Below are 14317 nucleotides of genomic sequence, written 5' to 3' on the forward strand. Positions count from 1 at the left end.
GAATGATACCTTCTAGAAGAGAAAATAAGCGGCAACTTGGTGGTGCTGAAAGGAAAGTTTACTCTCCTTCCCTACGGAATTAATAAGTGGATATTAAGAAACTTATTTTTTTTAGGTAAAAACTGGCTTTAAGTGATAAGTGAGAAGGGAGAGGACTAAAAAAATATTTGTATGCTAAGACTTTGTTGGAGGAGATGCCTTAAGGACTTGAAGACTGAAATATATTGCAATAAGACTTTAAGAAACAGATTTGGACTTTCTTTTTTTCTGATTGATACTACCCCAGGAAGAGAAAGTGAGAACTTTGCCTTGGCTTGGACTGATTGATAACTTTGGGACTGTTTTATTTTATTTTTTAAATATCTTGGTTGCTGCAAGAAGAAAGAAGGGGAAAAGAAAAGAAAAGATTTATAATGGCTTTTTCTGTTGAGGAACTGAGAAAAGAATATGAGCAAACAAAAAAAGATGGTAAAGATGGTTTGAAAGAAGCCTTCCTTTTCTTAGAAATGGCGCTTGCTAACTATCAACAAACATTACAACAGATGAAGACAGCAGAAGAAGAAGAAGGAGAGGAAGAAGTCATTTTTAATGAATTTCAGAATTTAACCAAGAAAGAAGGAAGAGGGAAAGGAAGAGAAATGAAGGACTTAAGATTTAAAAAAACACTTAAGAAGGAGAAAAATAAGGTGCAAAATCAATATAATGATAGTAAACAAAAGGAAAAAGGAACACAACAGAGAAGGGAAGCCAGTAAGGCAGAGGCTAGAAGAAGGGGGGGTAGAAAGGTTTGGTGGGGGAAGAAAGGAAGGAAAAAGGTGGAGAAAAGCCACAAACTTTTGAAATTAGATGGGAAAAAAGGAATCTTTTTTAGGGATAAAGGGTAAAGTATAAATTCTTCAAAAAAGATTTTGCAAGGTACATAAGATGATATTGTAGCATTGTATTAGAAATAGAAAACTAAAATGGTTTAAGAGTTGATAAGAGATCAAAATGTTGAAATGTTTAGTAATGATTGATTTTAAAATTTAATAATATTAAAGGGAAGGTTTAGAATATTGAGTTTTAATTAAAGAGTTTAATAAGATTATGGTATTGATGTTATTATAAAATTTTTATTATAGCATTTGTTTTTGGAAAAGGCAATGGGAATGTTATAAGATTCAATATTTAGATCTACTGCTTAACTATGTGTTTAATTATTTTGGATTTATTATATAGATAGAACGTACCAAGCAGAATCGGATTGGGTATTGGGTGGTGTTATTTAAATGTTAATTTGATTAATTTAGGGGGAGATAGGCATCATACTCTGATTAGTGATTTCAGGAGAAATTTTTTTTATTATAAGGAACGAGACAAAAGGACAATAAAGAATGGACAAAAGATACAAATATAATGACTCAAATTAAGATGGATTAATTAAGATAGAATTAAGAAGAGTGAAATGTGTGGAGAAGCTAATATAGAAGACTTAGAATGGTAAATAAAATAAGTAATGACATGTAAGATGAGCATGAATATAATTGAAGTCCATGAAGAGAGAGATATCTGGGGCCAAGTTACTTTCCTAAAAGATCTTTTTTTTTTTTAATGTCTTGTGTGTTGTGTGTTTATGTTTCTGGGAGAATTAATAAAACCTTGCAGAAATATAGAATGAGAATAATGGTAACCAAGTCAGAAAGAAATAGATGAAATAATAATAATGAAATTGAATAAGAGTAAAGAGAAGTGAAGAGAAACTGGATAAGAGGTTTTTGTATGCTTATATGGAAATGGTTTAAAATAGAATTATAGGTTTTATCTGACTTGTTAAATTTATAATGGAAAAAGGTTTAAGTATGTAATGGTTAATGATGATTTGTTTGTTTCTGAAAAATTAATAAAACTTGTTTTAAAAAATAAATAAAAAATAAATAAATTCTGCATATTTAATCATACTGTCCTTAAATTTTTTAGATTTTAAATCTTACTTCAGTAGCAATCTATATATACAGCCTACTAAGGACTGTTGGGTTTGGATGTGAACACACATATATTATTGTATGCTGTGTGTTGCTTCAAAGTCCAAATATTTGAAGCAAATACAGTATGACACACAGTGTATAGTCCTCCACTTACAACCACAATTGAGTCCAATATCATGGTTGTTGAACAAAGCACTTGTTAAATCTGGTGAAAATGCTAGCAAACACTGTTCTGGGAGGCTCAGAATGCTGGTGTTTGCCAGTGTTTTTCCCTTTCAAGAAGAGGAGATAGTGTTCACTTAAATACTATTGATGAATGCTGACATTCATTCCAAAAAGGTTTGGAATGCCAGTGTTTGCTAGCATTTTTGCCAAATTTGAGGTCTGTTCCTTGAGCCCCTGAAATTTTCTCTTCCTGCGTGAGGGGGAGGGGAAATCTCTCGACATAATACTCTACATAAATAATACTCTACATAAATAATACTCTACATAAATGACCTCTGTGATCATATTAAGAGCAACTGTGTTCTCTTCGCTGATGATGTAAAGCTGTTCAATACCACAGACAATAGTGCTACCCTTCAAAAAGATCTTGACAATGTATCAGAATGGTCAAACAAATGGCAACTTCAAATCTCAACAAATAAATGCTCTGTCTTACATATTGGCAAAAAAAAATCAGAAAATAAAATACAAGCTGAATAGTGTTAGGGATAACATTGGTTACCTAACTTAGTTTGGGTAAAATAATATATATAAACTATGTTAGTGAGTTTAAGTGTATGTATCACTTTAAACTGTAAACCAAGTATTTTGGGTGCGGTTGTAAAATCACCATAAGAGGGAGCAAGAGAGCTCACTGTTTGCCGGCTTTTACTGGATTGCTGACAATGATGGTGATAACTAGGTGTTTGCTGAGAGAAGAAAAGGGGTTTGATTTTTCTTCATATCTCTGACTGCAAAAGAGATATATCACTGGACTGATTGATTGTAAGTTTACTGACCTCTTTTTCGACACTGGACTTTGCAAACTGAATAACCCCTGGACTGACTGAACTTAGTGTATGACATATGGACTGTTTGACTATGCTATAACTCTTGCTGGAATAAAAACTATTTAACTTGCACAGTGTATCTGTCTTACTGAGTGTAAGCTACTACAACGTTTTGTCTCACATATCTGCCTGTCTGCTAGACTGCCGTTGCACGTTCTGCTAGGGTATATATCCCTAACAGTCAAGACCTTGTTGATGATCCAAACTCTGTCAAGGACCTTGGAGTACTCATCTCTAATGATCTAAGTGCTAGAGCCCACTGTAACTACATAGCCAAAAAGGCATTAAGAGTTGTTAACCTAATCCTACGTAGCTTTTTCTCTGGTAATATCACACTACTAATTAGAGCATACAAAACATTTGCTAGACCAATACTCGAATACAGCTCATCAGTCTGGAACCCACATTACGTATCTGATATTAGCACAGTTGAGAAAGTCCAGAAATATTTCACAAGAAGAGTTCTCCACTCCTCTACTCGTAGAATACCTTATGCCATCAGACTTGAAATTCTAGACCTAGAAAACCTTGAATTACGCCACCTTCGGTCTGATCTAAGTATGGTATATAAAATCATACATTGCAATGACTTACCTGTCAATGAATACTTCAGCTTCAACCATAACAACACAAGAGCACACAATAGATACAAACTCAAGGTTAACCGCACCAAACTTGATTGCAGGAATACAACTTCAGCAACAGAGTGGTCAATGTCTGGAATACTCTACCTGACTCTGTGGTTTCTTCCCCAAACCCCAAAAACTTTAACCTTAGACTGTCTACTATTGACTTTTCTTATATGTACCCATTTCATGTATTCATAACTATGTATATACTTATACCTATTATCTTGTAAGCGATTGACAAATCAAAAATAAAATAAATAAATAAATAAAATAAAAATAAAACATGCTGGGGGAACTGACCTCAAATCTAACGTTCCCTCCCTTTATAATCTTCCCTGCTGGAGAGAAAATTAGAAATGGCAATCACATGATCACGGGGCAACAGGTCATAAATGTGAACAGGTTGCCAAGTGACCAAAATGCACCCATGTGACTGAGGAATCAACACATTTTATGACAGCCAGAAATGCTTTACAGGCCATAAAGCATCAGTTCCAAGGCTGTTATGACTGCATATGGTCAATAGATGACTGGTTGTAAGCCAAGACTACCTATATTGAAGTTCTAAAGCAGTTGCGGTTAATAGGAAAACGGAGTTACTTATTGCAGCATAAAGCTTGAGCAAATAGGTTAATGTATATTCTGAGATAAAATATTTATAAAAGAAAGGAAAATGGTTGGAGAAATTTTAATGCATTCAAATTCAAATGCTAGGAGAAAGATAGTATTTGGCCTATTGCAAGACATAAATGTTAAAAAAATGGGAAATTAGCCATTTTCTCTGCTTTTGATTTAACTTCGTTACAGGGATCCAAGAGTTGTGTGAAGAGAATCAAAAATAAATTGTATGCAGTGGGGATAAGGTTCCCCTATAAAGTGTGCAGGTGGGTAAAAAGAGAGGGGGTTAAATGTGAATTAGATGAATGAATACGCCTGCATGGTTGAGAGAAAAAGAGGCTAAGAAAGTTGTGCTTGGAGTGAGATTCTTAAAAAGAAAGAAGTTTAAAAGAACAAAAGAAAGTAAATGAAGTGTATGATGCAGGGATGTGGCAAAACCATAGATAGAAAGGCACAGAGAGGTATGAATAGTGCTAGATCTAGCTCTATTCCTTTTCCATTCTTCACATTTCTTTCATAGTTTTGGCTTATTCTTAATCTGTATTTGCAATTTGCATAACACTGCTTAGGTGACAGAATCACCATTATGCGTATATGCAGAATAATGGGAGTCTTATCTCTAATAAAGCTTCACTAATAGAATGCTTGTATATCAGTGTATGGCCTTTATCTGAGTAAGGGATATTCTTTGGGGATCTCAATCGCCACAAAAATTAGTTTGTAACTGTGTGAGGCACATTTAATTCACTCTTTAAATGTTTGAAATGAAAACGTTGCAGCTGAATTCTGCGCAAATTTGCATTTATATGAAAGATTTTTCATAACTGCTACATAGTATTTTTGACAAGATGCTCAAAACACAGTTAACTCTACCACCTTTCATGGAAAATAGTTGCAATATTTATTAAGGTTTATTTTCCAAGTAACATTTTCAAAGATGCAGCAGAATGAACCAAAATAAACTCAAAAAATATTTATTTAATATAAATTCTGAGATAGCACATTTTTAGTACATAAGCCCCAGTGGTGGATTTGTTCACTCTAACAACCACATCTATGACATTTAAACTCAGTATCACATTAACAATCCTCTTTAGACAGCACTTCCTCACATTGCTAGCTGTCAAAATTAGTCTGAAACTGGATACAAACAATTCCTATGAGCAAATGGGTACTTGTCAAATAGTCCTTTACTTTAGCTGCCACTGAAGTTGCAAAAACCAGTGAATCCAAATTCTAGACTTCTCGTGATCAATTCTAAGCAATCGGTGTCTGCTAATCTATTGAAGGGTCTCTAAGTTCAGGTTTCTTGATCATGACCCTAAGACTAGATGATTCCTGGCATGTTCTACATTAACTCTCAACTATTCACAAGCAGTTCGCCTTCTCATTCCTACTTTTCTCAAATATATTAAAAGTGATGTAAAAGGAGAACATTTGAAGGAATCCCCATGCATTTTACCAAGGTAAGATGGCACTTAATCACTGATCAGTTCTGAACCTACACAATCTAAATGTTTGCTTTTGAATCTGAAATATTGTACTTGCATCCCACCCATGGAGGAAAGGGGAATATCACTAGTTAAGCAGGTTATTTGACTTACTACAAGGTTAATGGAAATGAGGAAAGTGAAATTAGTTTCAAACACGTGTTCCTCATAGAATAGCATGAAAAAAATTCTAGAATCTTTCTGTAAGAGCTGTGGTGGCGCAGTAGTTAGAATGCAGTACTGCAGGCTATTTCTGCTGACTGCCAGCTGCCAGCAGTTTGATTCATTCCGGATCAAGGTTGACTTAGCCTTTCATCCTTCCAAGATCAGTAAAATGAGAACCCAGATTGCTGACTCAGTAAAACCACTTAGAGAGGGCTGTAAAGCACTGTGATATAAGACCCAGTGCTATTGCTAGTGGGCTTCATTGAGAGGAAAAAAAGCATTAAACACAGATATAGTTCATTGAAAGATACTGCCTACCTATTTCAGGCCTCCTCCTAAATGAGCACTGATTATAATACTGTTCTGAACCATTTATGTCCTCCCAAAAACAGAAATACCCATCTATCTACAAAACAGCAGACTGTTGCTTAGGATAGAAATTACATCATTCTTAAACTACTATTAAAAAAATGGCAAAAAAGACCCCCGTTAGAACCCAATCAAATCCAAAGCCGTTCCATTCCACATCTTGTTCTAAAAATCTTGCTTCTTCCAAGTCCATTGAGACTGCAATTTTCATTCTTAATGATAACAAAGTGTCATCAGACTAACGAAAACATGTTCAGTCTGCAAAAATAAAATGATTCCCTATAGCTCACCTTTAGTGAAAATTAGATAATTTCTTATCAGCCTTATTGGATATATTCACAGAAATGTCATTGTGCATATACCTGCATCTAAGTAAATTGCTTGCTTATCCTGGAAAAGTAATATAATATATGAGCCTTATTACTTTTAACTGCTTGAAGTGTATCAGAGAGACAGACATTTGGTGTACCTTTGTAGTAGCTAGTATTTTTGTAGAGATGTGTATCATGCTCGAAAAACCCTAATTTCATTCTAGTATTGAAAGGCAAAACAGCTGTGGGGCTAAAATGTGATTATAAGTTAGTAGGAATTATGCAGTAAAAGTATATTTGTAACTAGTGAAAATCATACATATATCTATTAACTGTTTACTTTTCCCAAGCTTGTATCATCACAATTGATATTACCATGCAACTAAGTGTTTTGTAAACAGGACACACTTAAATCAATTGCAACACTATACTGGCCCAATAAGTGAAAGGAACTTTAAGACATTTTTAAAATTATAATTTATTAATTCCAGAGTGGTATATCAAGCTATAGAGTGTTCTTTTTCCACTTTACAATTTTGCAAGCAATACATTATACACCATCATTTAAAAGAATTACCTTCCACCACTCAACAAGCTAAACTATATCTTCATCTGGAAGAATTAGAATAGATTTTCCTGGAGGATGCAGAAGAGATGGAGAATGTACAACTTTTTTGAAAACTAACAGAAGTCATGCAAATAATTCATTCCAAATAAGTATTTTCATACCACTCCGCACAACACTGTATTATGTTGCTAGCAAATAGTAATACTATAAAACCATGATAATTACAGTACTTGGCCATGTATGACATTAACCATAAAAGCAGAACTGATTTTCAAAAGCACTTGTAGTCAGACTGTGGTAGTAATAAATATATCTTCTCTATGCTATGTTGCTGAAAACTGACATTACTGACTTGTACTGTCCAATTCGTTAAAAAAATTAAAATGTCTAGAACTAACATTAAAATTTCATAACTTCAATGATGATACAAACTAGAGTATTATGTAGCCTTATGTAATTTAAAATTAAACAAAAGCAGCAGCAATACAATAGTATTGTTTGGTTACCAGCGCCTTACTTTCTTTTGCTTTTTGTGTCGGTAGTCTGAAAAACACTAGAGGCAGACATGAGGTTTTCTATATATTGTCCAAGAACCTGATTTTCTGATTTCAATTTCAAATTTTCTTCTTTAACAGCATCTACTCTTGCAGATAGATCTGTAAAGACATGTAGAGGTCTTTAATAGCCAACGTTTAGGCAAAACATTTTTTTTTAAAATTGAAGTTTTTGAAAGTCATTAAAAATACAAAGGCAATTGTATAATGAAATCCATGCAATAAATGTATGTGCGTAGTTACAAAAAATCCCAAAACTAATCTATTATCAGGTGGAGCACACCAAAGTCAGGATGACAAAATAAAAAATATCCTATGACCTCTGTCACTTCTAAAAGATTTCTCAACAGGGCAGGTCTGTCTAGAAAAAGGTAATCTTTACAATATTCTGGTTCACAACTAATTAATAAACTTTGGAAAGAAATCTTGAACTGAACCCATAAATGGAGCAGAAATTATTGCAATTATTTCATAGATTTATAAGGTTGGAGGCCTTCTAGTCCAACATCCTTGTTCAGTACTGGAATCCCAAAACCATCAAGGACGACAATATCCCAACTCCTTAATCTGTCTGCCTTTGTGGTAATCTAAGTTACTTACCAGGAGTCAAAAGACACTGACAGACACATTTAAATATACCACATTGCTCTAGTTTCCTTAAAAAGCACAGCTTTTATACTGTAGTCATGATATAAGAATATTAGTCTTAATATTATGTTATTAATCTATCCCACTAGATTAAAAGAAATATTCAAATATATTTACACAGTTTACTTTCTCTATTAATAAGATTCTATCTTTAAAATAATTTGGTATGAAGTTATACATCTAAATTAAGAAACTAACCTTCAAGTGTATGCTGCAGTTCCAAAACCTGATTGATAAGTCGTGTTTTTTCTTCTAATTCTATTTGATTTTCAGTCTCAACAGCTGATAAAAAATACATAATCTTTAGAACAGTTAAATATATAACACACATAAAAGTTAAATAATAGTAAAATGCATTCTACCATCCATATCCGCATTCATCATTGTTAAATAGATCCTTTCGGTCCTCAGCTTCTTGTGAGAATGTTCTGTTTGAAGGGCAGAAAATAATATCAATAGTATGCACATACACAGAGTCACCATTTTCTGGCTTAATATTTCAGATGAACTAACACTTGTTACCAAAACTTCAAAATGCAAGACTCAGCAGCCATTAAGAATGTCAAAACAAATAAATGATTCGCTAGCTATAAATGCTGGCTCTAAGGGACAAATAATAGGTATACTTTTTATTCTAGAAAAGTGATAGAATTCTGCACATATTAAAACTATCCACTTCCCAACTTTTTATAACATCTTTGGAATATACACATTCTTAAAACTTTAAACAATTCTTCAAGCAAATATTATTGCAGCCAAAAGGAGCACATCCTAATATTAAAATGAGTAATTATCTAGCGGTTCAACTCATTTTAAATATATTTTAGGGGAATTTCAGTTAATACTCTGTACAGTATATACATTACGTACCGTATAATGTGAACAGAGTATATTCACATTATACTGTACACAAACTGTTATGTCAGTGTAATACATCTGCATCCTTCAATTTTGTCAAATTTGTCATGAATGCAATTGTGTTCTAAAGACTGGATTGGATCTCCTGTTACCAGAGAGGAAGGGAGGGAGGTGGAGGGAGATGCTTTCTTCAACACATAAAGGGCTCTGAAACCAGATCCTACGAGAGGGTTCTTCGCATTTCTACCGCAAAGCTCTATTTGGAGGAAAATACGCCCTCTCCTTAGAGAAGGAAATACGGTTTTGCATCCTGGTAGAAATCTTCGCCTACAACCCATCATCCACACACTCCGGCCAATTCCCTTCCCATCACCACGCCGCGTCCCAGCACCCGCAAGACTCCCCAGGGCAGAAGCGCGCGCTCGACCCTGCTTTCTTCCGATTTCGTCACCTGCCGAAGAGGCGCTCACCTACTTACCCACCTGCCACAGGATACCCTGGCACTCCGACCCCAGCCGAGTTCAAAAGCCGCCACTACGCCTGCGCGATCTTTTCCTCGGCCAGCCAGTAGCGCACGCGCCTTGCCCCATGAAAACAACGAGGAGGAGCGAAATCGGAGAAAAGGCGGGCGTTAAGAGAGAGGAGATTTTCGCCCTCACCAATCACGGCCGAAGAAAAAGCCATGGCTTTTCTCGGTAGAACCAATAAGCGGCGGGAGACATCATCAGACGCTTCCTAGTCATTCCACTTGTCGGCTTGCTGTTGCGGAGGAAGACAGCTCCGCGAAGGGAATTAAAAAGGGAAGCGCCAAGTGGTTGTTCAAATCCGGACCCCCGTTTTTTTCAGGGGTGTGGTCCTAATTGTTGCTCTTTAAAAGCCGCGCCAGAAAACAGGTTTCAGTTGCTCCGTGTTTTTTTTTTGGGGGGGGGAGTGGGGGACAAGACCAAAAGGGGGGATTTAAAGCGTACAGTTTTTGCAGGAGGAAGATAGAGAGGTGAAAGAAGGCAAACCTCCGGGACCGTTACTTTTCTTTTAATTCTCCTTCCTAATTAGGCCGCACACCTGTAGTAAGAGTTCCCGAACAATTGAGTTACTCCGAACTGGCGGAAGCGGCTGCATTTTGAATTTCTGAGCGTGCTTTAGAAATAGTATTCCCAAATGTAAATAATGGCTAGTTCAGAGATGTCAGTTGGGAGGTGGAAGGAAGATTTGTGTAAGTTTGCAAGGACACCTGAAATGTAATGGAGTTTGTAGAAGAAAGTAGTTATTTAGTGTATGGCACAGCATACATGGACCAGCAATATACATTAATGTTTCACCTAGATTAATAAAACACAATAAAATATAAATGTTAAAAAGATCTATGTTCAAATACCAATGTCTAGCCATCTAATCATTGAAGCTCAGCATCATTTATATGGGGGGGGGGAAAGCAGATACTGGACCAGTATATGCCCTCAGTTTATAGCTGGTTGTGATGTGATCTTCAATTTGATGTGGGACCCCTAGTCAGACTGTGGGGAGGATACTATGCCTCATTTATATAGAGAGTCATGAGGATTCAGGATTGTCTATTGCTAATGTTTTAGTTCAAAGCCTGGCACATTTTTTGTGGGGTCATTTATATGTCTGCCTATGTCTGGGCATTCAGCGACCCATTTGGTTTTCCATTGGGAATCGATGTTAAGGTGGTTGTGCAGATGCTGTGCAAGTGCCAGTGGGGGCTTCCTGGATGTCAGTCTTCCTGCTGATAAGTGAGGAAAATCGATGTGCACAGGTAGGGGTGAGTTCATAATTTTTCTGTATTCTCTCACTAGTGCATCTTGCCTTCGTAAAGGTGGCAGTGCTATATGCCTCTGAAGAGGAAGCCAGCAAGTCAGAATGCTTTTAATACATCTGCTTATAATCCTCATGGTGTGGTTGAGTCTGGGTCTAACTTAATATGGCAGCTGTTAAGCCATACAGGGCACAGTATTCTGCTGTGGCGTAGACCAACCCTGGTGATGATGACCTGAAGGTGGCAGCTGAAGTTGCCCATTTAGTTCCACATAATTTCTGGAGTATGTTGTTCCTAGTATTTATTTTTGCCACCGTATTCTCTCTAGATGTACTTATAGGAGAAAGTCTGCTCCAATGCTACTCCAAGGTACCTTAGATGGGGATATAGTAGAGTAAATTGTTGTTTCAGTAGACCTTCTGGTCTATATGTTGATATTTATATTTTATAAAGGGAACAGCACTTTCTCTTGTGAGCCTCTGTCTGAACTGATATAGCTTGATGGGTTTGTGATCTCTCCCAAAATTAACTCACAACTTAACATAGCTCAATTAGGACAATACGACTTAGCATTATATATCTTATTTCTTTATTAAATGTATATGCTGCCCATTTTACTAACAAGCGACATTACCTACCAGTCTTTTCAATTTGCAAATATTGTACATACAGGTAGTCCTCAACTTACTATAGTTCATTTAATAACTGTTCAAAGTCACAACTGCACTGAAAAAGTGACTTATGACTGTTTTTTCCACTTATGACCATTGCAGCATCCCCATGTTCACGTGATCAAAATTCAAACACTTAGCAACTGGCTCATATTTATGACGGTTGTAGTGTCCCTGAGTCTTGTGATCCCCTTTTGCAACCTTTTGACAAGCAAAGTCAATGGGGAAACCAGATTTACTTAACCATGTTTATAATTTAACAACTGCAGTGATTCACTTCACTGTGGCAAGAAAGGTTGTAAAATGAGGCAAAACTCAGTTAACAAATGTCTCACTTAGCAACCAAAATTTTGGAATCAATTGTCCTAAGTCGAGGACTACTTGTACTATAATTTGACTAGGCTGGCTATTCTGTTTTAGAGAGCAAAATTGAGACAGAAAAGGTTGCCTTTCCAGAATGATTTGTCCTGTAATCCAGGGGTCCCCAACCACCGGTCCACGGACCGGTACCGGTCCGTGGAACAAGTCCTACCGGGCCGCTGGTTTGCTGGGCGCCGCCATCTTTTTGATGAAAAAGTGCTTCCGGTGAGCTTTTCCGGTAGAAAGCTCACCGGAAGCACTTTTTCATCAAAAAGATGGCGTTAGTTTTCGTGAGCTTTTCCGGTAGAAAGCCATTTCTACCCGGAAAAGCTCATCCGGCTAGCGCCGCCATCTTTTGATGGAAAAGTGCTTCGGTGAGGTCACCGGAAGCACTTTTTCATCAAAAAGATGGCGGCGCCAGCAATGCCGGTACCGGTCGCCATAAAAAGGTTGGGGATACCGGGCCGCGGCATAAGAAAGGTTGGGGATCACTGCTGTAATCTTTTTATATTTTTCAGAAGAAACCCCACAATGTTTACTAGCAATAGTTCAATTGGTACCACAATTGGGAATAACAATTCAAGTCATTAAATATACCAGTCACTAAGTGAAACTGCAAGTATGATCCTACTTCAGCTTTCCTTTGTGTACAGAGTTGCAAAATTATTGGTTGTAAAGTTACTTTTTCATCTCTGTCATAACTGTGAACAGTTATTAAATCAGGCAGCTGCTCCAAACAAGTCACCCTGTAACTCTCTGATGAGTTCATCAGTACTGATTCTTTGCTTCTTTCCACTAAGACAAGTGCATTTATTTCCCCAATCTGCATGAGGTCCTTTGCAGCTTGTGAATGAATGCCCATGCTAATGCTGCTATCTCTTGAACTGTCCTCTCCATATTGCCTTGCCAGGTGTTGGTGGGGAAGAGAACACCTTCTTCCACAGAACAATTAGTGCTTGGTTGCCAGGCAGCAACATATTGTCTTAGCTCTTCTCCCTCAGCTTCATGCCAAAATCCTGTTCCATCCCCACTTGTACAAAAAAGGGGTGTACATTTTTGTTATTTGGGCTTCACCATGGCAGTGTAGAATCATGTGAGGAGATGTCATCTTGCTCCATTGAAGAGCACATGGTTTCTGTCACATAAATGACAGAACTGTTGCAAGCAGTTTGTTTCAGATTAAAAAAAATTATACACAGTTAAAATGTTTTTAATTCCTGAAAGTGAATTTTTAGAACATAACAAAGATTACATATCTTCTCCTGAGCTGTATGTTCTGTTTTGAAAGCCAGACTAGCAGCCAAAATAGATATTTGGACATACAAGTTCAATTCCTTCCAGTTGATTTAATTCAATTCTTTAGGAAACTAAGCAATTATTGTATTTTTCGCACTATAGGATGCATCTGTCCATAAGACACACCTAGGTTTAGAGGAGGAAAACAAGGGGAACCCCCCCCCCCAGATGGAGCCTTAGAGGACCACGGATAGGTTTCTTCTCATGTGCCAGCTCTGCTTATTGACTCGTGCACTGTGGAAAAGAGACAGAAGAGGGGGGTAATAACTAAGACAAAAGAAGCGGAGTTCAGTGCTGTAAAAACGATCCCGCCATGGCAGCCCAGCTGCTATTCACCAAAGGACCAGCACTGACACACAGACATTTCATCCACTTTTTTTGGGGGGGGGAGTGCGTCTTATGGAGAGAGAAATACGGTGTATATGCATTACTGCTTGTATCATTTAATTCCATAGATATCCTGCATTTGAAATGTAGAACCATAGTAAAAGTGTTCTATATAACTTCAGGTTTCTATTTCTTTTCCTTTCCTTTTGATTTTTATTTTTCTAAAATCTAATTTAATGAAAGAATATCAAAATATTTTTCAATGAAATATCATACTTTCATTTATACTTATGTTTATTGTTAATTAACTTTGAAAGTACTAAAAATAACTATCTAAATTATATAAAAGCAGGGTTTTTGCTTTCAATTAAAGGCGTTAACTGAACAGTATTCAGCCATGCATAATTAAAGTTTCTTCACATACATGAAGATTGAAGCATTACTCTATGTATTTCGGGAAGTAAAAGCCCTTCCTACAACTAACTGCTCTTTAATCCTCTGCACAAACAAATGCATGAATACAAGTCTAGTTTATTAAATAGGATGGGAGAGAATTTGATAACATTTTTTTATAAATGAGTTTACCTTTAATTTATGTATTCACAGTTGTGTATTGTTACATTTGTGGATATCTGCTTTCCTAGCAGTGGGAACCAA

The 14317-nt window shown here is 36.4% G+C and overlaps 1 protein-coding gene and 1 long non-coding RNA gene across 5 annotated transcripts in view; one reads left to right on the top strand and one right to left on the bottom strand.

Moving 5' to 3' along the window:
* Positions 1–7059: 7059 nt before the first annotated feature.
* SCOC (short coiled-coil protein) lies at positions 7060–9834 on the bottom strand. 3 transcript variants are annotated; one of them, XM_026668827.2, is made up of 4 exons: positions 9712–9834; positions 8734–8799; positions 8570–8653; positions 7060–7825 (listed from the first exon to the last, which is right to left on the bottom strand). In XM_026668827.2, exons 2-4 carry the CDS (start codon positions 8753–8755, stop codon positions 7683–7685), a joined length of 249 nt encoding a protein of 82 aa, XP_026524612.1. In that variant the 5' UTR covers positions 8756–8799; positions 9712–9834; the 3' UTR covers positions 7060–7682. The 3 variants fall into 3 exon arrangements, with proteins under 3 accessions (XP_026524612.1, XP_026524610.2, XP_087819242.1); XM_026668825.2 differs by having other exon boundaries at positions 9708–9798; XM_087963116.1 differs by having other exon boundaries at positions 9700–9787.
* A 120-nt stretch (positions 9835–9954) lies between these two features.
* Positions 9955–14317, top strand: part of LOC148130688 (uncharacterized) — a 37948-nt gene continuing 33585 nt past the window's right edge. The window contains exons 1-3 of one of the 2 annotated variants that reach the window (XR_015749595.1): positions 9955–10122; positions 10881–11006; positions 12556–12656. This is a non-coding gene — a long non-coding RNA (uncharacterized LOC148130688). The remainder of the gene's footprint in view (positions 10123–10880; positions 11007–12555; positions 12657–14317) is intronic. The other variant, XR_015749596.1, reaches the window with a different exon arrangement.

The sequence above is a fragment of the Notechis scutatus genome, chromosome 4 (assembly GCF_049901735.1).
Source record: "Notechis scutatus isolate UNSWTSFEM ecotype Mainland chromosome 4, rNotScu1.2, whole genome shotgun sequence".
Classification (NCBI taxonomy): domain Eukaryota; kingdom Metazoa; phylum Chordata; class Lepidosauria; order Squamata; family Elapidae; genus Notechis; species Notechis scutatus.